Raw genomic sequence first — 27,972 nt, forward strand, 5'->3', positions numbered from 1 at the left:
TTCAGAAAGCAAACAGTAAAGCATCATTAATTCAAGCTTTTATGAGATACAGTCTAATGACAGTATGAAAAAATGAAAAAAATCAAAGCGCATGTCTGCTATAGTTAACAAGGAAAACACAGTGATTTAAATGCTGTGCATGAATTCCCCTTAGAAGAGGGGGGTGCTCTGCTCCCTGTGGTCCACAGCTTCTGGGTATAAAAACCTAAGGGGTTTCTCATAGTCCAAAACACTGGTCAGAGTAAAGACCAACACCTGTACATAATGATCTGCTTAGTCCAGGTACATGGAAAACATTAATTCAGTATTCCAAAATATCTTCATCCAGATTGATATCTGTTGTGTCAATATCTTCTAAATCCAAATTATCCAACTCTACGTCCAGTTCGAGTAAACTCTACAAGGAAAAGGAGAGGGTGATGACGTTATAAAGAATGTGGCTCATGATCCAAAGTGAGAACTGAAATTCTGTTAATGGTTGATCAAAGGGCATCTTCCCATTTCAAAGACCCTGCTCTGAAGCTGATTACATCACTTAAGTCAAGTGTGGGGGCCTGCACATCCCGCAGACATCATGGTGACTTGTGAAGGGAGGGCCGGGGTGGAGGGGGGTCCCAGAGGGAACTCAGGGCCGAGGTCTGACCAACCTTCTCTTCTTTGTTGGCTGTATGGGAGGCCACTATAACTGTGGGAGGAGAAGCAGGCTTCCCTTCAAGTTCCTGAAAATCAAATGGAGATACATATGAAGACAAAGGAATTTGTTGTGGAGTTTAAAATTCCCCCCCAAGGGAAGGATGGTCAAGATTAGGAAGCCAGAGATGTTACTTAAAATTAATAAATCTCAAATCAAATTATCAAACTAAGAAGTTCACATGCAGTGTTCTACTGACCTGTTGGGGTGCAGGTCTTGAGGGTTGAAAGCCTTTAGCCTCTTCCATAACATTTCTTTCTTCATTTGGCTATCAGAGCATTAAGGCAATGATGAAATAAAATATTCTGAAACATAATTCAACTATGAACTTAACCCAACAATGATGTATTTAACTTAATTCAAAACCTGAAGTCCTGAGCACATTCTTTCCCTTGTCACATTAAGTGAAGCTTGATAGCCCAACCACTCACCGTGACAAGTGGGTACTGTTTGGCTGGGCAAAGATCAGCATGTGTTTCCTTCACCCATTCTTCAACGACAAATGCTTCTTTTAATCCAGGGAAAAGGTTTTCATACTCTGTTGGGTCAGCAAGGGACTCCGCTGCTTTCTGGTTGACTTTTGAAAGATTCTCTCTCCAGAGTTTCACCACCCTATTACAGATACCATGGGACCCAAGAGAGACTCAATACATACGCTCTGTTTTTATTTGGAAAGTTTCCTTCTAAAAGTAAAAGTCTGTACCTTGAAACTTGACTGGGTAAGTAAGTTCGGGCCAGGAAGGCAGCTTCTGGCAGCCGTCCAGTTCTAATCAAGAGTTCTAGGCAAGCATCAAGCCTAAAAATTAAAAGCAAGAAATACTGTTATCAAGAGTAAACACCGTAATAGTGACACACTATAGAAATCTGGATTTAGTGCAAAGTCAGGAAGTATTGCAGAAGTATTTCCGAGTCAAAATTCTCCCCACACATATACACCTAATTTCTGTCACTGGGCCACTTAACTGTCATGATGTGTTATACTCAATGGACTCCAGGGGATAAGACATCTGTGATCATTTCCAGTCCACTTAACTTAGTTTTAACAACTCTTAAGAATAATCTAAAGGGGTTTTTCAAGACAAGTTAAGGAATCTTAAGTAAGCAAGTTTTACAAGCTTCAGGATAAATATGTAACCAGAAGCTCAGTTTCACAAGTGGAAACACCGAGGCCAGCATCTCCCACACAAGAAGTGCCAGACGATACAGTGGTGCCCAAAAGGGAAATATGAGAGTGTCTAAAATGTTTCTTTCCTCTGTTCTTAATTCTATTTTTTCTATGTAAAATTTTATAATGTGGATGATTAAAATGCAGCCATGTGTGTTTAAGAATTAGGTATATTTTGGATTTTAGAAAGATAATACAATGCATATATTATACCTTTCATAACATACCCAGCCTCAAACAAAAATCACACATTAGTGTTTCTGCAATAACATACATACTAAGGGGGGGGGGGAGATTAAAACATCTAATTTTATATTTAAAACAATATAAAAAAGGTCAAGTGAGGTGAAAACAAATAATAGTGCTACCTCAGAGTTTGGGTCAGTTTTTGCCATCCAATTAAAGGAACTTTTCAGAATTATTTTGAATTTTTGAATTATGGATAAGAATAGTGGACCTATTCCCACACATATCTAAATCTATAAAAAATTTACATATATCTATTAGGGTACATATTTAAAGTGGGATTTACAACATACGGAAGTTTGGGATTTTAAAAGGTGTTTAGGGCAAGGTTAATGACTATGTTTATGTTTTATTTCATAATGTGGTCAACTGATGTCCATAATACTAATTCTTCTGGACTATAAAAAATATGTGACCTCATGCTTTATGGTTGGACTCAAATCTAAAAGTAACTAAGATCCTCATCTCTCTTTATTCTTGCTATGAACACATCAAAATTATCCAATGTGGGTACAATCACCTGCTGTTCAGTTACCAAATGCAGCAGCATAACAGCCTCTTGCCTTTATAAAATGTCTCAGCCATTAAGTGGCAGGGCTGTTGGGAAAGGAGTTGAACGTTTCTCCAACTTAGCCTCCCTGAGCAGCTCATTGGCTCCAACATACAGACCAAAAGTGCTAAGAGCATCCTTTGTCAAAGGTAAGTGCCATCAAGGTAGCCCTGTCCTTTTTTGGATGTGAAGCACCAACTGGCCTTCCCTCAGTTCTCTGTCCAGGGTTCGTTCCTCACACTCCTCTCCAAAACCCATCCTCAAAGTCCATACAGGAATGACTGGTTTTAGTACCACGCACACCTCTTTCAGAACCTGGGAGTGATACTTACTTGCCCTGTAAAAAGTAGCTCATGAAGGCCACGTTATTCTTGCCATCCTTCTCGGCACCCTCTGCCAGCTTGTTCACCATGGTGGCGTTTCCAGAGGCAGTGGCCAAAAGCAGCAGACCCCCATAATCCTGTGCGTGGTGCAGGCACTCCTGGGCTAGGCCAAACTGGCACTTACTGATGGCAAGCTCGGCAAGCTGTTTCCACTTCTGTTCTGACTATAAGGAAGAGTTTCCAAGTCAAAATACCTTTGGAAATAAACACTGAAATTTCTAATACCAACATTATTCTGTTAAGCTGTGCATTACTGTGTTGACAATGGAAGATACTGCAGCCTGTCAGAAATCAAAGAAAATACTGCGCATTCGATCATCTTAATAGAGCTAAAATCCATTTTGCACATCTCAAATGGATTTATTAGTAAACACTAGATTTAAATAACAATTGGGAGCCCTTACGATACAAACATCCATACAGTGTCATTAAACTGTCTTTTGAAATGTCAGAGTCCTTCCTTAAAACCAAAAACTTTATCACTAGTTTGGGATATTGGCAAATTACTGCTACATCTGCACTCTTTTAAGAATTCCTAGACTAGTTTCTTAGATCTTTCCTTCACTTCCAAAATACACGTCATACAGGATATGAAAATACATTTTCTTAACAAATTACAGTGCTAAGAATATCGCCAATATGATCCATTTAATGTATGCAAGGGTTAGCATAATGCATCTTTAAAAAAGACCAAAGACAGATAATTACCTCACCAAAATGGGTCACTAATTTGTATTTCAGAAAACTTTCATAACATCATTATGCCAAACATAGTGCAGTACCCACTGACCTTTCCATCACTTAAGAAAAATTATTAATTAGTACGTACCTCTGCTTCCACTGCCAACTGGTATGCAATTTTTAACTCTCCAAGCTGAAGTGCAAGCTCAAAGCGATGCTCAGGGTCTGTGGATACTGTAAGAGCTTGCTGCTTGAAGCCCTAAACAGATTAAAAACAAAGCAAAACACCATTTATATATGAAGGGGTATGTATCTATGCACACAAAATTGTGCGTGTGTGTGCTGTTTTACAGAGAATGCATACACACAAACACAGCAAATTATCCATTTCCATCACAAACTAAAAATACTCAGCTGACACAGAAACCCCACCCTGTAAAAAATTGAGTCATAAAATACCTAGTTTTCCTAAGATAACGAAAGCTGGCTGATGCTAGATAAACTCATGTAAAACAACAATCAACAAAATTAGAAATGTAAACAGGAAAAGAAATGTCAAAAAGAAAAGGACTTTTGGGAGGTTGCTTGAACAAAAGCCATTTGAAAATCAAAAAATTAGGTATGGGGTACAGACCTAGCTGTTGATAATCTACTCAGTCCAGTCCCCTGTTTCACAGAGGGGGAAACGGAAGAACAGACAGCTTTTAAATCACATGGCCAAAGTGAGTCGTCAGTGCACGATTATATGGCACGTCACTTACCTGGTTAGTGGCAGTATACGGGCAAAGAAATGAAAGTCAAACATAATACCTTCCAACCTGCTATCACTGTAGGTCATTTAGGAAAGCTAGACTGGGTCTGTTGTGAAAGTTATCACAGCCACAGTAAACACTGAATACCGATCTAACCAAAGTGCCGACATAACTGTTTTGAGAGGATAAAGGACAGGAAAGTGGTACATGTGTGGTAGGGGCAGGAGGTAAAAGAAAGCTCAATCCTTATCTTCTACAGAATTGGACGTCAAAAGTAAAAACTAAAACTAAAAAATGAAAAAAATAACAGCAATATACACATGTTACTTGGAGATGTGGAAATAAATATTAAAAACCTAAAAGAATTAAGTGATTACCTCTGGAGAAGAGAAATGGGAGAGAAGTGAGGGAGGGTGGGGATGCTTTTTTCCTTAAGACTTGCAGAATTTACTTTATGCTCCTAAAAAAGTGCATATATAACTTTGACTACAAAACACTATATTAAGAATATAGAGAAAACTCACTGTAGAAATGAAAATATTAATAGTATGGAAAAGGAAGACTGACAGTCACCTCCAGCATTTAAAGGGCACACACAGTACACAGGGAGAGGAAAAGGAAGAGCAGAAGGAGAGCGTGCCAACCTGAAGCAGGTGGCTTACACTTGCAGGAGAAATCAGAGGCAACTGAGAAACAAACTTATCCAAATCCATGCTAACATTCTTTCAAACTGCTGGCTTTAAAAAACAAAGAAAAAGAAAAAAAGAAACCAAAAACCCTCTCTACCTGCTTTTCCAAAAAGTGGGCAACTCTGGTCCTCTGCTCTTTGGGAATGGTGGGCAGGACCCTGTCAGCCATGCTGAAGTCCCTGCGCATGACGGCCGTCTGGTACTCCAGCACGGACACCAGCAGGGCGTAACTCACGATGCTCAGCTCCTTATCCCCCAGGTAAAGCCTGTTGTCCTTAGGAATGTAGCCCAGCAGATACATAGTTCTACAACAGAAACAGAAACTAGTTTACAAGCCTAAACTGCATGCGCGCACGCGCACACACACACACACACACACACACCAGCAGATACATAGTTCTACAACAGAAACAGAAACTAGTTTACAAGCCTAAACTGCATGTGCGCACGCGCACACACACACACACCAGCAGATACATAGTTCTACAACAGAAACAGAAACTAGTTTACAAGCCTAAACTGCATGCGCGCACGCGCACACACACACACACACACACACACACCAGCAGATACATAGTTCTACAACAGAAACAGAAACTAGTTTACAAGCCTAAACTGCATGTGCGCACGCGCACACACACACACACACACACACACACCAGCAGATACATAGTTCTACAACAGAAACAGAAACTAGTTTACAAGCCTAAACTGCATGTGCGCACGCGCACACACACACACACACACACACACACACACACACCAGCAGATACATAGTTCTACAACAGAAACAGAAACTAGTTTACAAGCCTAAACTGCATGCGCGCACGCGCACACACACACACACACACACACACACCAGCAGATACATAGTTCTACAACAGAAACAGAAACTAGTTTACAAGCCTAAACTGCATGTGCGCACGCGCACACACACACACACCAGCAGATACATAGTTCTACAACAGAAACAGAAACTAGTTTAGAAGCCTAAACTGCATGTGCGCACGCGCGCGCACACACACACACACACACACACACACCATAGTTCTACAACAGAAACAGAAACTAGTTTACAAGCCTAAACTGCATGCGCTCACGCACACACACACACACACACACACACACACACCAGCAGATACATAGTTCTACAACAGAAACAGAAACTAGTTTACAAGCCTAAACTGCATGCGCACATGCGCACACACACACGCCTCTAGCTCAAAACTTTTCCACTCGATTGATTCAATTTGGTTAGCAACAGCCAACCTAAAACAACAGCACACACAAATCAGGCTACTGTTCTACAAGCCAGCAACAGGTTTTATTTAAAAAGAACTCTTTTAATTTACAATGTTTAAGACAAAAACAAAAAGAGACTCAGCTACCTGTCCAAGTGGGCAATGGTGACGATCTCTCCTCCAACATAATAATTTAATCTGTTCACAGAACTTGTGTAAATGAAGCAATCGCCTACCCACAGCCCTGTTTTCACAATTTCCTGAATCTCACCAAGGACCTACAGAAAGAAAATAAAAACTGTTACCTTAGTCAACATAATAATACGGCACCTACAGAAAGAAAATAAAAACTATTACCTTATCCAACGTTATAATTACTGGCAATAACAAAAAGCTGAATATAATTAGAGATCATAAGAGATTATAGGGAATGCAAAGTATAACCCTATTTCAAGAAATAAAATCTTTCCTTAGAATTTCTCTCTCCTTTTTTCAAAAATTTAAGAAGATTCCCGGATAATTATTTTTAATGTGAAGTCTCATTGTTGGGTCAAATTATTTTAATGTGAAGTCTCATTGCTTACTGTGATGTAAACCCCTAACACATGTGATACTGGAACAATAAGTATTATCTTCCAGGACATCTCCACAACAGATGTCGTTATTATTTGGGAGCTTATTTAAACAACTCTGGCTAAAGAGCGTAAAACTTTTTAATTTCCTTTCTGAAGGGTATCAAAGTTAGTACCAAAGATTTCCTAAACACATTCTTTTAAATATATATTTGTTCAGACCCTAATCTTTGAGCCAAGATTTTAGTTTTCACATTTCACCAGAACTCCTTCTTAAAGGTTTAGTTTCCCCAAACCCAATTTATAATGAAGTGGTAAAATCAGTGGTGTTTTGTCAAATATAAGAACACAAATTGGTTAAGAAAGCTAAAGTTGTGCTGATAAAATTACCTCAAAGGCATCTTCAATGCCATCTTCAGTAACTCCCTCATGTGTTTCTTGTGCAGCCAGGACTTTTTCTGACAGATACTTAAGGATAAAAAATGATTCTTCAGTAGCAATACAGACAAGCTCTCCAGAGTCAGACCAGAAAATCTGCAATACAACAAACAAGGACAACCAATTTTTGGATTTCTGTGTGGATATAACAAACTTCATATACTTACTTCATTTCTTACAAGACCTATGTTCTTGTATTAAGATAGTAAGTATGCACTAATATATATATATATATTTTTTTGCATGGGCAGGACACTGGGAACTGAACCTGGGTCTCCAGCATTGCATTAATTTCATGTCATGGATATATATATATATACATATATGGGGATGGGGTGTGGTAGCAAGGAAGTCCTTAGTGGTGGAAAGACCAAGGGAAGCAGGAAGGAAAGCTGTCCTTAAACACTGGACACACTGTAATTTAAAGGAACAGCAGCCTATTTCCTGATACTCTAGAACAGTATTTCTCAAACATTTTTTCATTATCATTTCCCTAAAGACCCTCTGTCGACACTTTTTTCCTAACCTCCTATCGTCATAAAATTTAAATACTACAGATATATTACAATATTTATACACATGCAACATATATGAATAACACATGTATACACATGCACAAAATATAGCCTACGTGTATCTGTGCTTTATTCATAAAATTAGTAAGATTTTTTTACCCCCCCCACCACCCTCCAAACTAATTTTTACCCCTGTCAAGGTGACAGTGCCCCTGTTGAGAATGCATATTCTAGAAGACAGAACAAGGACAAACAAGTATGAGTTCCAATAAGGACACTTTGTCTCCAAAGGTAATTTCCTAAAGATGAAGCTGCAAACAAAGAAGCAGTCAGCTCTGAAAGATACAAAACTTTCTGTCAAGGGTGACATTCAGCTAAAGTTTTAACAGCCATCATCAGGCAGAGTTAAGAAAAGGCTTTCTGAACTGTGTAAGAGCTTCTTGGGCCTTTCCAAGTCAAGAGTTATTTGATTTCTTGTCTTCAGAGTATGCTTTCTTTTACTCTGTCAAAGACCACTTAAAATATGAATAGTACTTGGCATCAAAATATCCCAATGTCTACTGCCTCCTTCCAATACCACAATCCTGTTTTTCTAGGCAACCCTGAGTTAAATGTTAGTGAATCCAACACAACGGAACAGGGACAGCAGGGTACAAAGACATTCCTTGGTTCAGGGACCCAGAGACCATCACAATGATGTATACTATAAAAACAACAATGGGAGAAAACGCACGTGTTTGGGCTGAATTTCAATTCTGCGTATGAGTTCCGTGTTGTCCCAGTCATAAAAGGCTAAGCCATTTACAGATCTGACTCCCAATAAGAAACCTCCATAGATACCTAAAAAGAACGAAAAGGATTTAGTTGTTTTTGAACCATACCTAGTTTCTAAAAATGTATCATATGGAAAACAGCACTCACTTTCAGCTCCAAAATCTGGTTTAAATGATTTCTTTTCTTTGAAGTTCTTAAATATCTTTACAACACTGTTGCTCTCTCTTATTGCATACCTGGGAGCGGGGGGAGGCAGGCAAACATAGCACATTACATACTAAAACCATACTTCTGCCAAATGTTAGAAATATCTTAAAATATTTCTGAGTAATGAATTATGCAAAAACACAAAAAGATTTAAAGATTCAATGATGTATTTTTTTTCCTAAGATATCACTGAACTCCTTACAGTTGAATAAATACTGAATGGGTTTTACTCTATTAATCAAAATTACTAGGGCTTACAAACCATTTCAGAACAACCCAAATGTCTATCAATAGGCAAATGATTAAATAAACCACGGTACAGTCATACAATGGTATATTTCTCAGCAAGAAAAGGAACCAATTACTGATAGATGTGACAAAATGAATGATTTCAAAAATTATTCTGCTGAGCAAAAGAAGCCAGCTATAAGACTGCATACTGTATGATTCATTTTTATGAAACTGCAAAGACAAATTTAATCTACATATTGTTAAAAAGTGGATCAGTGATTGCCTGGGCCAGAGATTAGAGGCAGGGGAGCCGACTGATAAGAGGAACAAAGGGATCCGGGGGAATGACACAACTGTTCTATATCTTGATTCCACTGGTAGAAATACACTGTAGGCATTTGTCCAAATTCACTGAAATGGACATTTAAAATGGTGCATTTTATTGTGTATTAATTATACTTCAGTAAAGGTGATTTTTAAAAAAAAGAAAGAAAATCTTTTACAAGTGGCTCATGAGGCAGTTATGCTTGGCAGGGGCTCATGGAAGTGCCTATACTCAGGCCTCTGCTTGACAAGAGAGGCTGCGGCTCTCTGTGAAGGAAGTGACCTGACAGATGAATACTTCGCTTATGGCAGGGAAGATGCTGAGCAGAGCCCTGGCTGGATAGAAGTGAAAGGAGAGAGCTATCCAAATAGAGAGAGGTATGTTTAGAGCAGTGAAGCAACTCATGAACTATAATTTTACGTAAGATGATAAAGTATCTTAAAGCATATGGAACTGGATGTATGTACGAGTGTATTTGGGAAATTAATGAAAAGATCAAAACAATTCCTGACTTCTCAGAAATCTCATTGCTGAGGTATCCCATTGTTGGGGATGGAGGAAGCAAAATATACGGGGAAAACAAAACAAAGGAACTATGAAGATATAATTGAGTTGTGTGTTCTGAAAACACCAAAATCCTAATGTTTATCACACACCAAACTAGGAATCAAAATAACACCAGAATCAGTAACTCTCTAACAAAAATCCAGAGTTAAATGATTTTCCTGTTTTTAATGCAAACAGTTCATGAACATATTTGATTCAGACAGAAATTTGTTCTGTTAAGAAAAACAAAGGGGGAAGGGGCACCACCATAAAAATGAGTTTAAAAAAGATTCAATAAAGCTTTCACCAAAATGACATCAGACTGCAGCGTCTTCCCCAACTAGCTGGCAGAGGGCAGCAGCATCTTTGCATGCAGACCCAGGAGAAAAAGCCCATCCAGAAGGGCCTGGCTAACGACCTGACGTGGGGGCCTACTCGGCCTGCAACCCAAAAGCATGGGTTCCATCAAAGAAATGGGTACTGAGTCCCTACCTGAACGATTACTAGACTGGCCTGAGGGAGCCACCTTAGCACAGCTGTCTCTGACGCTAACCTTCCAGCAGGCAGCTCTGGAGAGAACTGTTCTTAAACATGGAGACACACAACCCACACTGAGCCTTGAGAGCCTCTTGAACACACCTGCACACAGAATACTCATCTGCAATCAGGGCAAGCTGAGCACCACAGAGCCACAACTTACTCTGAAGAATCGTGGGCCCATGCAAACTCCTGGGCAGACCCAAAGCTCTTGTTCCTCAATGCCATCGCAGTATAGATGATATACTCACCATCGCCGCACACCACAACAAACCTAGAATTAAAGAACCCAGGGAGGGAAGTAAGAAGGGCTGATGGCAAGTAAAAGTTTACGAATGATGACTCAGCTTTATGGGAAAGTAATTTTAATAACAAATAGTATTTCAGTTGATTGTTACAATCTAATCTAATTATCTTTTAAAAGTTATACATTTCTTTAAATACAGAGCTAGATATAAATATTCTAGCTAACAAATCCAAGCGCAAATTATGAGAGTGGAGTTATTGGTGAAAATGTTATTGCAATGGCCTTCTCCTATACACAAAGGACTCTAGGGACAGGAAGATGAGAATGGCTGAAAAGGTACAGGGGGAGGATTCTATTATTCAATTAGCAGTTGCTGAGTACCATTCGCCCAGCAGTTGGCTCATGACATTTATACCAGAGAAGGCACTATCTTGCTGCAGCTCTATCTTCATTTTAAAGCTGCGCATTCAAACGAATAAAAACTTTTACTCCAGTTTTTAACAGCTGTTAAATTTATAAAAATAAAAAGGATATCTTAACATACAAATAATGAGTACAAACAGAATGTTGCTTATTCAAATAAAATTTTCTCAACAGACATAAGATAACTCTCTCTAAAGTTATCATTGAGAACTCCTTAATGGCTGCTACCAAAAGCGTGCCAAAGGTAGCTGCAAAATATACAGCAAAGAATGTTTATGATATTAAGGGAAAAATATATAATGCATTCTTTTTTTTTTTTTGGCATGAGCAGGAACCGGGAATTGAACCTGGGTCTCTGGCATGGCAGGCAAGAATTCTGCCACCGAGCCACCACCACACCACCCTATATAGTACATTCTTAATCTTCATAAGATAATTATATTACATATCATTATGGGTATGACTGACTGAATTAGGCAGAACATCTTCTTTACATTTTGTCTTTTTTAATAATTGGGAGAGAATCATAAGATGCCCAGGCCTTTAAAAAGCTCCACAGGTTTAAACCCATTGTGCCAGAAATTCCTCTCTCTAGATGTTCAGTGCTTTATAAACTTAGGGGAGAAACAGAACTGACAGTTCAAATTCCAAATAAGAAGCGAGTTATTATCAATTCCCAACTTTTAAAAGTGAAACATGCCTTAAGAGCAATGTATCAGCAAGAATTTAGAGTACCTATTAAGTCTCAGGATAAGGCATGCTCCTTGCCCTCAAAGAAGCACAAAGGACACAAACCCATCACACTTGAAATACGAGTAAACACAAAATTCTTTAACTGTTCAAAATCGTGTGGTCTAAGAACAGGTCGGGAGGGAAAACGCTCTTTGCCTTGCCTGTCAACCCGCTCAGCTGGCACGGCCACCCCAGGCGTGCCGAGAACTGCGAAGCCAGAGCAAAAGCTCAGCGGGGAGCATGACCTGGACTGCGGAGAGACGCACGCCACAGGCAGGGGTGGCACAGACCTAGATGTCCAGGCCCCGCCCCAACACACACAGACGCGCAGAGGGATTCCTGAGAGTCCTTACCGCCCATTAGGATTGTGCTGAATAGTCTGAGGATATATCTCACAACTGCCCATATCCTTTACTGCCAGTGGCAATCTCTCTCCATCTTTAATTTCAGCATCTCCCATGGCTTTTAAGTTGGCCTGCTGCACTTCTGAGTGCTTGGCCCAAATGATCTTCCCATTGGCGTCCATGGACATGGCAGGTTCCTCCCGACCAAGCTGGAAGAATGGCAAATAGCTCTCAGCAGCGGAAAGGAGAGGAAACAAAACCTTAACAAAACAGACGCTCTACTACTTCAGTTACGGGAGTGCCCTGTTTACCAAACCTCCAGTACTGAATCTCTATTGCTTACTGAAAGAAACTCCAATTTAACAAAATCCTTGACTTGGAAAATGACCACATTGAGATACAAGGAGAACTGCGTCCCCTACGTCCACCGTCTAGACAGACTGGGCAATGCAGGGATCACCTTGATGATGATGCTGCCTTCATCATATCCCAAGGCGACGTTGTTGGACCCTCTCAGACTGGCCACGCACCAGACCCTCTCCATTCCATAATTTAGCGTGCTCTCCAGACGATAGGTACTTGAATGCCAAATACGCACTGTTCCTAAAAAGAACAATATAAATATTCCCTTTGGATTTGAACATCCAACAATGAAGTGTATCAGAACCAGTCAGATGAAAACCTTTCTATTCGAATGGAAAATAATACTTGGCAGCTTAATAACCAGTTTTTAAAATTTATAGTCTATAAGTAATTTTATAAAGCAACATAAATAGACATAAAATATTTATAAAAAAACGCAAAAACTAAGAAGTAAGATTTTCTGGGTAGAATGCTGACTCTGTGCCAGGTGTTTTATATAAAGTGATCTCTTTTCACTCACACAATAACTCCTATGAGATAGATATGTCTGTTCCCATTTCATAATTTTCCCAAATCACTATCCCTGAAGTGGCAGAACCTGAAGTTGAGCCCAAATTTGTTCAACTCCAAAGTACATGCTTTTTCTGTTTTTCTCTAGAACATCTGGTATCCCTTTATGTAGGTGACAGAATCAAAACACATTAAAATGATAATGATGATGATGATGATATCAATGATGCCCTTTTATTGTTCTATAGCTTAAGTTCACTACTCTAACAAAAACACCAAAATTCTTGGAAACCTCCAATCACAAAGCAGGAACACTACCTCACTTAGAAATCTACTTAGCAATTATAAGCATAGGAGAAAAAGTGCACTTATAACTTACCATCTTCTGAACCTGTGATAATGATTGGCAACTCAGGATGAAAACTGGCACACGACACATTTTGGGCATGCCCCTCCAATGTCTGCACACATGTTTTGTTCTGTAATCAAGACACAGAAAACATTTTTATTAGTGAAAAACAAGTAAGCCATCCTTAACCCCCCCAAAACCAGATATGTTGTAAAAATAGTGGTTATGACAATTTAAATAGTGTTCAATACAGAAGCTTTTGAAATAGAGTTCTCTTGTTGTATACATGAATATTTTCTCTAATTATTTCAGGCAACATGCAGACAAATGTAAATGTAACAATCAAAATTTCTTTAATCTTTAAAGAAAGGGGGGGGGAACCCACCCTGGAAGATTATGGTGTTCATTTGCATATCATTTCCCAAGTTCCAAAATAACGAATTTCCACCTTAATACCCATACCCTCCACCTGTGGACTCAGTAGAACAATGCAGCTTTCGCCTTTAATATTTGGATTCTGTATTTAAATACAGCTTTGAAGAAGTTTCAAATTAAAATGGTTTTCTAGTCCTCATTTTATTAACTGCTTGTGGAAGCTTTCCCATGTAAGAAGAAAAAAACAAACATAAGAAAATCTTGGCAGAGTAACAAGAGTTCATATTATGTCTACAAGAGTTCTGTGTGACAACAGGGTTGTACCATGGCTATGTCATGACATTATTCATTGACGTGCTAGTTTTCAAATATAAATAGAAGTGTGTACTGAGGATACCAGCAGATATTAGAATTCATTGTAATTAAAACGTTAACATTTCTAGTTTCTACTATTAAAGAAAAAATAAACATACTGGCATTTTATTTTTAAAAATCTTGATATGCATTTGTTTTTATCTTCAGGAAGAGTTCTAGAACTGCAGTTTAGGTTCAAACAGGGAGGCCTTAAGTATTATGCTATGAAGAGAGTGTAACAACCCAAGTTTTAACTCACCTATAAGAAAGAGTAAGAACAATATTGCATGTATGGCAAGTGAGGTTATGAAAACACTGTACCTGATAGTCCCATATTTTAACAAGACGGTCATCTGCCCCGGAAATGAGGTATGGTTTGTCACCACCACTGTAGTAGTCAATGCAATTCACACCTTTCTCATGTCCCTCCAGAGTGAAGTTTGGCGAAGAGGAGCCAAGCTGCCATACCTGCAGAGGTCAACACAGGGCATCTGCTTTCAAAAGGCAGCACCTTACATCTAGTAAATGCCAACGTCTGGGAAAGAGAAGCTAAAGAGCAGATTTTTTCACTTGTTTAGTTTTTTTCTTTCTCACTTCACTTGAACTTCCAGGGAACAGAGTTTTCAGAATCACTATGACATTTAATAAAAATGCCAATTTCCAGGCTGTACCTCTAGAGATTATAATTTGGTGGATCTACAAGCCCAGGAATCTGGATTTTTAACAGCCACCCTAGGTAATCTACAGGTTACACCTTCAGAAATATTACTTTAAAGTTAGAAGTGATTTTTACAAGAGATTGAATATAAAGCCAAAAAGTGGATTTAGCAAGATGAAAAGGGGGAAAATTACCACTCATATTTAAAAAATTTAAAGTCTGAAAAAATAGTCAAATATTCCTAAAATATTGGAGATCAAGTTTAATCTTTACAAATTATTACCTAGGGAGATCCTGTGGGGAGTGCAAAGGTATATAAACAAACATTTACCCCTTACTATATACAACAAATTTTATGGGAGCCAAAGATAAGACAATTCTTGCTCTCAAGATAAACCTAATTTAGTGAGGAAAGTTTAAAACTAATTACAACGTTTCTAACCCACGTAAGAAAAAAAAGGACAATGTGACTAAAGGAGAAAAGTAAGGTCAAAACTCTAAGATAATCAGAGAGATAATACTTTATATAAGTTAAAGAAAAACTAAAAAAGTGTTATGCAGATGTAACATACATGCGTTAAAAAAGTTAGTGTGAGACAATTTTAAATTTATGCATGTAGAGATAATTTAAACACTACAATGGAAAAAAAAATATGAATGCTTTCACTGCAACATATCTTAAGCATCTGATAGATAAGGCACTATGCTGTTTGCAACTGGGTGTCTGGGGAGGGAGGGTGACAAACAGTTCTTGCCCCTAACATCCCAACATTTCAGGGGATAAAGATTTCCAGCACAGTCAGTCAGGATGCAATGTGAGGAAGGCTACAGGAGAGGACAAAAGCAACTGAAGGAATGGGAGGAGCATGACAGGCTCTGCCTACAGGTGAAGGAGAAGTCTAAGGAGAGCTGCTCAGAGTAAACACTTGTGCTAATCCCTGAAAGATAAGTAGTTCTCCAGAGGAAAATAAACCAGAGACTGAAGAGTATTGCAGGCAGAGGGAACAGCTGAATAAGGCCAAGTTCTGCCATCATCCATAACATCTCTGGAAGACGGTAACTGGACCAAGGTCATAAGAGCTATCTCATAATATTAACTGAGACTAGTCTTGGAAAATCCTGTATGCCACATTAATGCATGTGGACTTTTTCCTTAGTTTGGGAACTGAAAAGATGGGATTTATGATTTAGAAAGCAAACTGGTAGCAGAACAGAGGAAAGCATTAAGAAAGAGGAAATGGAGGCATAGATTAACAATGAGGAGAGGTCAACAATGAATATTATACTAAAAGGAAAGGAAAGTTAGAAAAGATACTAACATCTTTCTTTTTTTTTTTTTATACATGGGCAGGCACCGGCAATCGAACCCAGGTCCTCTGGCATGGCAGGCAAGTGTTCTTGCCTGCTGAGCCACCGTGGCCCACCCCTAACATCTTTCTTAATGTGACTTTCCAGAGGCTAAAAAATTTCACATAGTATTGTCTCCTTTATGAAGGGTACTGAGTTGCCAAAGTATTTTTTGAAACAAAATATGCCCTTTGGGATTAAAATGAGAAGTTCTATTTTGACTCTAAACAAGCTTCTGATAGAAACTCTTCAGACAAGAATAACTTTCCAGGCAGCCAGCAGTAGGACACCTAGAACAACTACGTTTCACCAATCATCACAACTGACATACACAGTGGACACCCTACCTTGATGGTCCTGTCCAAAGAGGCACTGGCAAACTGATTGTTATCCTTGGGGTTGATCACAATCTGCATGACATAGTGGGTGTGTCCTTCAAACACTTGAGAGCAAGACCATTTTTTATCCCAGTCCCATAGCTTAATAAGCATGTCATCTAGGCCAAAAGAAAGTCTCAAGTTAGTTGGAATTTCTATTTTTTTCATTTCAGAACGAAGACAAAGAGTCTTTATGCCTATAAGCCAGCAAACCTAACACAAATCCTACATTCTGTGACTTACAGAAATAGAATCAGAACTGAATGCACTTTTCAAAATTCTCATCTATCCTAAGAATAAACATGACTCTCTACAGAAGGACACAAATAAAAGAGAAATTATTAACTAATAGCAAATATACAAATTCCGTGGGAAAATTTAAGGAAAACAGTGGGTTTTAAGGAATGACAAAATATCAATACATTTGATTATTGAATATGCCTACATATGACCGAATGTTGGCAATGACTAGAGAACAAGTACTTGCTCTTTTGATAAAAGATGAGTTTAAAGAGCTTCTGAATTACTTCTCAATTTTTAATTTAAAATGGCCTCAAAACACTTATGAATTCAGTACTTCTTGTTTTAATTGCCTTCCAAAAGACCCACCATTTTATATATTATAGAAGAAGCAAACTAGTATGGGCATAAAGATAGGACTAAGGTATGGCAACCTGCTCAAAACTCACTCATCAGCATGGAGATGAGTTTTCTGTTCAGCAGATGTTTAAGCATCTAGACTTTTAGGTCTTGTCTGCAGGAATCTGAGCATTGCTATACAAATCCTAAGTAGAGTTGATATTTCATTAAAACATGAAAGCAGCAGCACAGATAGCATGTTAATGGATTTAAATAGTTTAAAGGCTGCTTGGCATTAGAACTCCACTTGTAACAGCAGTAAAAGAATAGCATGTCTCACTGAATGAAAATAAATTACCTGAAGAGATGTACATGACAAAAAAGGGTCACCACTTACCACTGCTGGTTAGAATGAAAGGCTGGGTTGGATGAACAGCAATACAACGAATGTAGTCCGAGTGTGCCTCGAACATATGAACTCTCTCCAGAGTATTGTAATTGAACACTCTAATCTGCATGTCATCCTAGAAATGGAGATTTAAAAACCATCATCATTGTTATGAAGTTAAGCTGAATAAAAGATTATATCATAGGCTAAGGAATGAAGCACACGCTTTTGAACATTGCACTAATTAAAAAACAAATCAAGAATTAAAATTCTGTAATTCATTTATGAAATCATGACCAATCCAGAAAATGGGATTACAAATTCATATAATTACTTACTGCTCCTGTCACAACCCAATTCTTCCTTGCAACAAACTTTGCAGCTCGAACAGGAAGATCACACACTTCAAATGTCTTCACCAATGTCTTAAAATTTAATAAGAATATATGTTTTGAGTTATGAGAAAAATAACTGAAAAATCTATTCTGCTATATTTAAAACATTCATTTATTTAGATATCTTTGAATTTAAAAATGTCCTCAGGCTAAAATATGAAAGCTCAATATTCAAATGAAAAATAAAGGGCCAATTATTATTTCTTTAACAGTTCAAAATTAAAATGTTTTAAAAAGATAACAGAAAGCAAATGGCCATAAAATGGTATTTCAGATACTTTGTGCTCTGGCTGCTCTCTATGTCTACAGCCCCTTCTTTGGCTACTCCCAGCTTCACCGTGCTCCTCTTTTTCTCTCTTGTCTGGAAAACCCACCCATAGAATTTTGTACTCCCCTTTCATAATGTAGCATCTTCATGATTATTTGTTTAATGTCTACCTTTTCTACTAAGCTCCCTGAAGGCAACCGTGGGCAGTCTTGTTCACCGCTGTCTCCCCAGACCTTAGCACAGTAGCTGGCACACAACTGAAGTATAAGTACTGTTGATGAATTATTTCTTAGTTTCTTTTCTTTCAGTTAATCCCACAGAAGTGCCCAAAGAACAAGGTGTGATTCTTTTGAATGCTTTAGCAGTATGTTCCATGCAAATGCATTTATTTCTTTTTGGTGAATTATGACAACACAATTATTCAGGTGTTCCTTTAAGCTGCTCAGAATGGAATTACTAACATAGGATAAAAATAGAAAACGAGAAGACCCTCCTGGAAAGAGCAGAGATGAATGCACCTTTTTGTTTTCTTATTTTGAAGCCTATTCTTTAAAATTATAAAAACCCAACTATCATTTTTCAATCCCTCCTTTTGTACCAGGTGGCAATAATGAAAACAATCATACTGATTAATGAACTATGTGTACTCTTGCTTTAAAAAAAAAAAGGACAGTGACCGGTTCACAAGACTGTTGAACCTACTCTGGCTTCCCAAGCCAAACTTCACTCCAGAAACTGAGGGCAGACAGTTTTCAGCAAGAATATGTAATCTACAAGATGGCAGTAAGTCCAGGGACGCTCATGAAGAACCAACAAACACTGCGGTCATCTGAGCAGTAAAAAGAAGGCAGCTGTAGAACAAGTCAAGGTTCAGCATCCTGGTAGGTGCTGTGGCTACTACAAATGATAAAAGACATGGTCTCTGCCCTCAAGGAGTTAAACAATCTAAAGGGGAGGAGAAAGCTATGCACAGAAAATATACCGACATCCAATGTAAGTTAGGAAAATACTGATATTTGTATAGTATTTAAAGGTCTCATATACAATTTCACCTAGTTTGACTTGGCCTTTTCAACAATCCTGAGATGGAAGGAAAGCAAGCATTGTTATCTTCATTTTATATAAGTAAACTGAGGCTTACTTAGCATGGTTAAAAGCCTTGGTCATATCATTTAATCAGAAAGTTGGCTTCGAATTCATATTTTTTTCTTTTTTTTAAAATAATTTCATCCACCAAAGAATACATATCTCCTTATCTGAAACTCAAGCATATTTGAATTTACTTTCAAAACTCCTTTGGGAAGAAAGGCAGGGGAAGGGGCGCTCTCAAAAATTTTGATCTCAGTATATGTAAGCAGCAAATAACTCCTGTTGGGGATAATTAGAAGAAAAAACAGATAGCTCAATCATTCAACAAAACATACCGAGTATCTACTCTGAGTCTCACACTGTGTCAGGCTGTGTGCCAAGCACTGGAGCAACAGTTGGAAATGAGATTGGTATAATCTCTGCCTGCACAGAACCTTCAGTCTCAGAGGAAAGAATATATTAAATTAAATTACTAATGAGATGAGTCATGAAAGGGGAAGTACACAGGAGGGCACAGAAGAATACAAAAGAGAAAAGGGAGGAAAAAAGAACGATCCAGATAAAGTGGAGGTTTTCCTAGGATGCCTAGGAAAAGAGAAGGGAAATATATCTGAGTTTTAGGTCATATTATTGTGAAGTGACAGAACTGAAATGGAGCTGACCGAGGGAATCACTGGGAAGGTTCAGGTTAGAGCTGGATTGTGGAGACACCAACATATGAGAAGGCATAAAATTAGAAAGATTTTAAATATTTGGATGGAGAACTAGACAGAAAAAAATGCTTCTTAGCATGCATACCATCTGATCAAGGCAAAATTTACCAGCTAAAGATTTAAACTGCAGAAGACAGAAATCCTGAAAGGTTTGTAGTGACAGATGGAACGCTTATTATTTTTTAGTTGAAAATAAAATTACTGAGCAATTACCAGGTACTATTAAAGGTACTGGATTACAGCAATGACCAAAATGTTAATGTGTGTAGAGTCACTGACAGAGGTCTTGATTTAGTGTGCAGTTGTTACTGTCTCACTATAATGAGGAAGAAAATGTAAGGGTGTTTTTAGGGTTTCTATGTTTAAGGGTGTTCTTAAATTTTTCAAATGTGAATTTCATCTGGATTTATATGTTGAGGATAATTACATTTTAAACAGATGACTAAACTATATGGTATAGTGTTGACTAAATGATCTGTGGTTTGAAAGAAAAAGAATAAGACTGTAAAGACTGGAAAATACGGGATATAAACTAATTTGAGGGATTTATTATTTACACAGGTGAAAGAGCGTGAGGTAAGATTTAAGGTAGAACAGCTGCAGGATGGGTCAAAAGCTGACTACAGATATTTTCCTGACATAATCTATCATCTATGGCTGATTAAAATTGATCTGCATGCCACTATGTTGAGCATTTGGAGGAAAAAAAACCAAAAATCCCATTTTTAAGATTTAATATTCATTAAATGGAAAATTAATTATTAAATGTTAACTATTTTATTGAGAGCAAGGGATCTTCTATGACTTTCTATTTCCTTAATTTCAGGGAAGAGCTAATTCTACCTATATCAAAAGTTGCTATGGTTTTTTAATATTGTATATACAATGCTCAGAATAGTTTCTCCCACAAGCTATACCCTGATAAATGTTAGTTCCTCTTTATTTAAAATACTTTCTTCCAATTTACTTAAGAAAGAAGTTTGCACATGACTACAAGATCCTGTTATATTTCTTCTCTTTTATTATAAAGTCTAATGCAGTATTTTATTATTTCTAACAAAATCCTTAAAATTTCCTACCTGGGTTTCATGATTCCAAACACACACACTGCCGTTGTAAAGGCTTGCCAACATCCACGGCTCTGCAGGATGCAAATCCACACTTTTGACTCGATCAGATCGAGCAGTTAGTTTTCTCTTGATATCAAGTCGCAGAGGCTAAAGAGAAACAAACAAAGCACTGAAACTAAGCCAAGTAAGACAAATTTGAGATCCTAACCAAAAACTGTGCATTAACCAATTTGTACTTTGCTAAACTGCAAACAGAGTTTCAAGTCTAAAGCACCTATTTCTTCATGCATATATTTTAAAAAGAATAATTAAAATTTCAAAAAATGTATAGTAGCAGTTCTCAAATTTCTTTTGCTTTAGCACCCTTTACACTCTTAAAACATTTTGAGGGCCCAAATATTTTTGTTTATGAGGGTTATATCTTTTTATATTGACCACATTGAACATTAAAACTGAGAAAAGTTTAAATATTTAAGTATTAATTCATCTTAACATGTCAAAATATCAGCAGAGTGAAAAAGACACATAACATTCTATTTTTAGGAAACGTTTAAATAGTTTTAAATTCATAGACCTCTGGGAAGGATCTCAGGGACCCCTAGGGAATTGGGGACATTTTGAAGCTCTCCGGTTTACAGAATATCTGGTGAATAGATATAAATGACCTACTACATCATAAATTTGCTCCTGAGTCATTAGAGTCATATAAAAAAATTGTAAAGAAGTGTTATTCACGAAGTGTTAGTACCCCTAAACCATAATATTAAACTGAGTTCTTCAGAGAAAGTAGATTTATCTTGGTGAAAATGTTAGTAAATGCTAGGTAATGACATCCGTGATCAATCAGGATTATAACCATGGTGGCCTTTGAAATCAAATGGGAACATCTGTAACATTTTAATGGATTTAAACTACACAAGATAACTTCATGAAAACTAGAACAATTTGAATTGAAAAAGTACAAAACTATCCTGAGTCAGAAAATAACAACGGTTTCAAACAGCCTTGCTCAATTCAGATTCCTCATCTGAACCAAAGAACAAAGAAAATGATCTGAGTGTCTACTTCCCAATTCTCCCAAGGAGGAAAGCTGTCATTATGGGATCCAGAGTGATGTCTTACGGCAGCTGGGCTTAATTCTCCCTTGGAAGCATGCTGAGAAAGGCTGAGTTAAAATATATTTCCTCTTCAACAGATCTTAAATACAAGTTTAACTGGCAAGTTGAGTTTCTGTCAAATCTTAAGTTTTGTGGTCTTCAATGAGGCTCATGAATGGGACAAAAAATGTAAGGTTATTTTTCAACATAAAACAAAGATATAGCAGAGAAAATTTCCTGAGACAAAGTAAATATTTTTTCGTTCACCTCTTTTGTATCTTTACCATATCTGGGTTGCTGACTGTGTTAGTTAGATTCAGTTGTCAACTTGGCCAGGTGAGCATACCTAGTCTTGTTGCTGCAGACATGAACCAATGGTACCTGAACATCATCTGTTGCTAATTACATCTGCAGTCGGCTAGGAGGCGTGTCTGCTGCAATGAGTGACGTTTGACTTAATTGGCTGGTGCTTAAATGAGAGAGCTCAATATAGCACAGCCCAAGCAGCTCAGCATACCTTGTCTCAGCACTTGCAGCTCAGCCCAGGCCTTTGGAGATGCAGAAAGAAGTCACCCCGGGGAAAGTTGTTGGAACCCAGGGGCCTGGAGAGAAGACCAGCAGAGACCATCCTGTGCCTTCCACGTAAGAAAGAACCTCAGTGGAAAGTGAGCTGCCTTTCCTCTGAAGAACTAACAAAATAAACCCTCTTTTATTAAAAGCCAATCCATCTCTGGTGTGTTGCATTCCAGCAGCTAGCAAACTAGAACACTGACTATTCAAAATTCATGTTACTTTTGGATCTGACTCCCTCACTTTTGGCAACCACTTCTACCTCTTCCTTTACTTTAAAAGATCAGAGTTCTCTGGTTCTTCTCTCTACTACCACAAAATGTTTCCACTGTGATAACTACCACTCCATCTCAAACTTTCTATATTCAAACCATCTTCTTCTAATTCAAGGAAGCAGGCTCTTTTATTTCATCCATTTCTTAATTATGCCTTGTTCATTAACATTACACACTTTAATTCCTTTTTTCTGGTTCCTTCATAGTCAACAAACACAAGATGCCTATATATCCCAGAAACCATTTGGGGATAAACCATAAGCCAGCACATCACACACTCTTCCTTCGATAACTGGAGGAAATTGGACACCTATAGGTTGTGTAAATTTTATCATAAAAACATTTTTAATGATTTATTATTCAGTAAAAGTGATGTTCTAGGAAGGTGGACCAGAGGATTCTGAACCACTTCAGCTCATATATACCCCAACACAAATCCCAGGTTAAAAAGCATAGATATTGGCTTTTGCTATGATATTTCTCCCACAATTTAAGTGTCTACCTTGAATATGAGCTTGTACTAAATGCTCTACAAAGTACAAAGATGAGTAAGATGCCAGACCTGTGCAAGAGGTACAGATTAGGGAAGCAATACAAAATATAATGATTAAGCACATAAAATCATTAAGTGTAACGGTTAAGTGATACAAAAGTGACAAGGTGAGTAATTGACAAAGGTGTTCTACGTAGGTAAGGATCACTTTTGGCTATGAGGAACCAGTGAAGTCTTTATGGAAGAAGCATTTGAATTGGGCTTCGAAGAACAAGTATAATTGAGCACTGAATATTTTCTACAGGCAAAGCAAATATGCTTGGTGTTGCAGGGACTACAGGGTGAATAAATATCCCTTGAGGAGTTTACAATCTGGTGAGAAAGGTAAAAAAACTAGATAAATAATGCAACACAAGGCAGAATGTGGAAATGCCAAAAGAGGTAGCAAATGTCACAAATGTTTTAAAAGGGAAGCAAAAGAAAATTCAGATGGTTACATTAGTAAATGTGTCAGACTGAAGGTGACATTTCAATAAGATTTTAGTGACATGTAAGTGTCTGTATGTATAAGAGAGAGATTATAAGTAGCCTGATTATTTGTCTGCTTTTCTGATCAGAATCTAAGCTCTTTGAGGGCAAGATCAGTTTTGCTTTCATTTTACTGGGGATGGAAGTGGGGGTCTCCTAGTCAAAGGACGGCAAAGTCTCCGAGGTCAGAGAAGGCTGAAGGTGGGATGAACAGCTCATTTTGACAAGGGCTTACAGGTACGAGCTTCATTCAATACCTTCTTCCTTCCACCAAACAACCAGTTTTCAAATCGTTTTCATAATTACAACCATCTTGCTCTTCAATCTTACTGTCACTATCCCCAGCAGGGTTCTCATAGCTCCCAAACTGCCCCTTCCCCCAATTTCCATCTCCCAATCATCTAAGCAATCTTTCTCATGTGCCGGAGGACCCTTCCCAAAACACCTGAATCCTCTCTTGCTCAAACTCCCAAAGGTTTCATAGCAATCAAATAAAAATAACACTTCTTTCCTAATACGCAAGGTCCTGGACAATCTATTCCTAATTACCTTTCTAGATTTATCTCCCACCATACTCTTGGATAAATTTTAATCTCTAATCAAATTAAACTACTCAATATTCCTTGGTCCCTGAATATGCTGGGCCATTTCCTTCCTCTACACTTTATTCATTGTATTATTTCCACAAAGCAAATATCTGTCACAAATCATTAGCGATGCAAACGTAGACATCTCCCCAGGTTACAAAGAAAAGCAGCCTACTCTCCGTGAGGAGAGTAGAGGCCAGATGCACTAAGAAAGTCTTACGGCCTTGCTCATATTGTGCGTTCAACTCTAAATGCCTCTCACTGTTTCCATCTTCCAAAAACTGAATACATTCAGACTTAGCTTAAATGGCACTGCCACTAATAAGACCCTTCTGGTGACCTCAGCCAGAAGTATCCCTTCCTTACTTAACTTAAATTCCTACAGCATTTCATTTTGATCATTCATGGTACATTTGCGTACATGTTTCTTCTTGTTTACTACTCCAGACACTCCTTGAGGGCAGGGTCATTATGTAGACATGTCTTTTATCTCCACAGCACCATATATATTTGGTGGGATCTAGAAATCAGGTCTAGAAAATTACTCGGACCAGAAAGAAATTACAGTTTAGTGGGCATGTTTACTTAACCTTTCTCAAGTTTGACAGATGTAAATTAAGGCTATGCTATCATCTATTGCTTAGTGTTATGAGAATTAAATTAAATGTTAAGTACTTAGAACGTGCCTGGCCTGCAGTAAGTACTTAATAAACATTATTTATAATTCTATCTCTCAGTTGTTGTGAGATTAGGAAATATGGGCAAGTGTTTTGCACAGTAAATGCTCTATGGTAATGAACATTTTACATCTTTTACAAAAAAATTTGCAAATGTGTAAAGAATGAAAGAAATGCTCCTTCATTAAGAACATGCATCCTTAACTGTAAAGACTGCAAAAGAAACTACATCAGGCAGATCAAAGCTCCTTTTCTGAAAATGTCCATCATTGCAAGCATGGCAGACCCTAAACCACAGGTCATAGCAGTATGTAGTATCTTTAAGAGATTTGAGACCTCCTTCAGGGACTCTTAAACTGGGGACCCAAATAAGTTCATGGATGAGACTGGCGATGGGTGTCAATATGCTGCTGCCTGTGAGCCCACTGAAATAAATTCTAATGCAAGACTGGGTATGCTCCTTTAGGCACCTTCCTGGAAGTATCCATCACTTTTACCAGTTTCTTCAAGGGATCGATAATCCATACAAAAATGATAAGAATTTCTGCTCTAGTTCCAGCTAGGCTTCAATTAGCTAAACAAACTTAATTTTAGGTTGTTTTTTTAAAATGCAAGATGAAGGATTTGGATTCATTAATTCATAAGTTCTTCACACTCCAAAGTCTTTTGATGTTGTGCTTCAAAATGAGCAAAAAGATAGAAAACATTTAAATATAAATATAAAATCCTCTCTTAAGTTTTTTTTTTTTAAAGGGCATTATTTTCACACTACTGTTTTCCAATTAAAATACATAACGGACGCAGTGTTCCAAATTATTTTCGGTCATTTTCAATGGTGGGATGATAAGAAAAGTGCCGTCATGATTGCCATTCTTACCAGACACTGCTCTGCAAATGCAGAAATGTACACTAACCAATTTTACTCAAGACTCCAATCCTTTGCCCACTAGAAACCTCAGGGCTGGCACCCCAAAGCACTTAAAATTTCACTTTTAACTCCACACACACTTTAATTTTTTTTGCATCTCTCCTTAAGCTCGTAAGTTTGTGGAAGGCACACCTTATCCCAGAACAAACACAATTTGATTAGCGGTCTCCGTTTTAAGGGCATAGTAAGTAACTCTGTCAAAACCTCCTACGGAGTCCAACACCGTCTGCCTCTTAGATTCCACCGGACAGTGGACCCCGCTGACGACCGCGCGGTTCTAGGAAGCTCCGTAAGCACCGAGGGACTCAAGGATCCCTCGCTCGCAGCAGCAAACCACCGCGGCCTCCTGGGCCCCTCCGCCTCCCTCTCCGGGTTCAAGCTGCACCAGGACGTGGCAAGGCCGGAGGCAGCGGCGCGGCTGGAGACCGGGCCACTGCTCACTGCCGTCCCCAGTCCAGGAGCCCCGACACTCGGCCGCAGCCGGCGGGGCCCCGCTCCCACCTGCGGGGACCGGGCCTACCATGGCTCTCTCCGTCCGGCTCCGAGCGCCCTCGCCTGCGAACAGCTACTCCGGCTCGGCCAGACCCACCGACCCTCGTACCGGGAGACTGACTGACGTGGAACTTCCGGGAGGGAATTCTCGCGATAGTCAGAGGCCACGGCCGGGGCGCCTGCGCAGAGCCGTCGTTTCCCAAGCCGCGCCCCCGTTTCCTAGGCAATGCGGCCTTCTACGCGGGGGTGTGGCCTCGGCCCCAGAGGGAGGCGGCCCTGGGGTCCTCAGTGTGGCCAAGTCCTCCTGAATCGGGAGGTGCGGGAGAGAGAAAAACGCAGTGCTCAACCCCTGTCGGACGCTAAGGGCAGGGAAACCCCGCAAGCTGAGAGGCTGAGGAGCCGTGGGGCGGCCCCTGATGCCGTCTGTGAGGAGGAGAAAGGGAGAGGGACACGAGGGCGCTCTGCGCGCCCGGGCCGGACACTGACCCGGCCGGCATCCCGCCGAGCCGAAGAGCCTTCCGCCCTGGAGCTCCCCAGGGGGCAGGGACACGCCGCGCTGGACCCGATGCCCATTTATTGAGCCCTGACGGTTACTTCTTCCACATGTTCTTCTCCGTCTTGCGTTGTGTGCCCGACGAGCTTTCCTCCCAAACCCGAGACCCGAAGAAGTGAAATGCCCCACATAGTAAGAAGTAGAGTCAGGATTCTGAACCCAGGGCTGTAGAAAGGTCCTCCACGTCCCGTGCGGCTTCTCGGACGTCAGAAAGCATCTCCCGGGAAGACAGTTGAACCCGGAACGCGGACCTGGGCCCCCGGCGCTACGGCGTGAAGTGCGGGGCCTCTGCCAACCCCCCTCATCCCCCTCGGCTGGCTTTTCTTTTCTTTTTTTCTCAAACAGTAAAACTCGCCTCCGGCGACATATAAATGTGGTCTTAAAACTCGCTTTACAGTTTTTAAGACTTCCGGATTTTCAAGAAGGGAAAAAAAGTGTGCATATGTGTTTCTGTGTAGAGTGATATTCAGAGATCAGGTTATCTGGCTTCCGACCTTTGCCACTGGTTAGTCGTGTCACTTCTTTCTGGGCCTCTGTTTTCCTCATTAAGGAAAACAAACAAACAGCTTGGATGATTAAGAATTATCCATGGGGTGCACGGGGGTTCAGTGGGAGAATGAATGCCCGCGGTCCATACCGGAGACCCGG

At 39.1% G+C, this 27,972-nt stretch overlaps 1 protein-coding gene across 1 annotated transcript; it reads right to left on the reverse strand.

Annotated features, from left to right (window-relative positions):
- Positions 1-21: 21 nt before the first annotated feature.
- COPB2 (coat protein complex I subunit beta 2) lies at positions 22-26,933 on the reverse strand. Its single transcript, XM_077130252.1, has 22 exons — positions 26,800-26,933; positions 21,134-21,271; positions 17,928-18,014; positions 17,599-17,725; positions 16,593-16,741; positions 14,562-14,708; positions 13,542-13,641; positions 12,750-12,892; positions 12,299-12,498; positions 10,707-10,817; positions 8,845-8,933; positions 8,657-8,763; positions 7,361-7,504; positions 6,546-6,676; positions 5,255-5,462; positions 3,865-3,975; positions 2,985-3,199; positions 1,395-1,487; positions 1,123-1,303; positions 891-959; positions 648-719; positions 22-397 (listed from the first exon to the last, which is right to left on the reverse strand). The coding sequence occupies exons 1-22, from the start codon at positions 26,800-26,802 to the stop codon at positions 302-304; spliced, it is 2,721 nt and encodes a 906-aa protein (XP_076986367.1). The 5' UTR covers positions 26,803-26,933; the 3' UTR covers positions 22-301.
- Positions 26,934-27,972: the final 1,039 nt, after the last annotated feature.

The sequence above is a fragment of the Tamandua tetradactyla genome, chromosome 15 (genome assembly GCF_023851605.1).
Source record: "Tamandua tetradactyla isolate mTamTet1 chromosome 15, mTamTet1.pri, whole genome shotgun sequence".
Taxonomy (NCBI): Eukaryota; Metazoa; Chordata; class Mammalia; order Pilosa; family Myrmecophagidae; genus Tamandua; species Tamandua tetradactyla.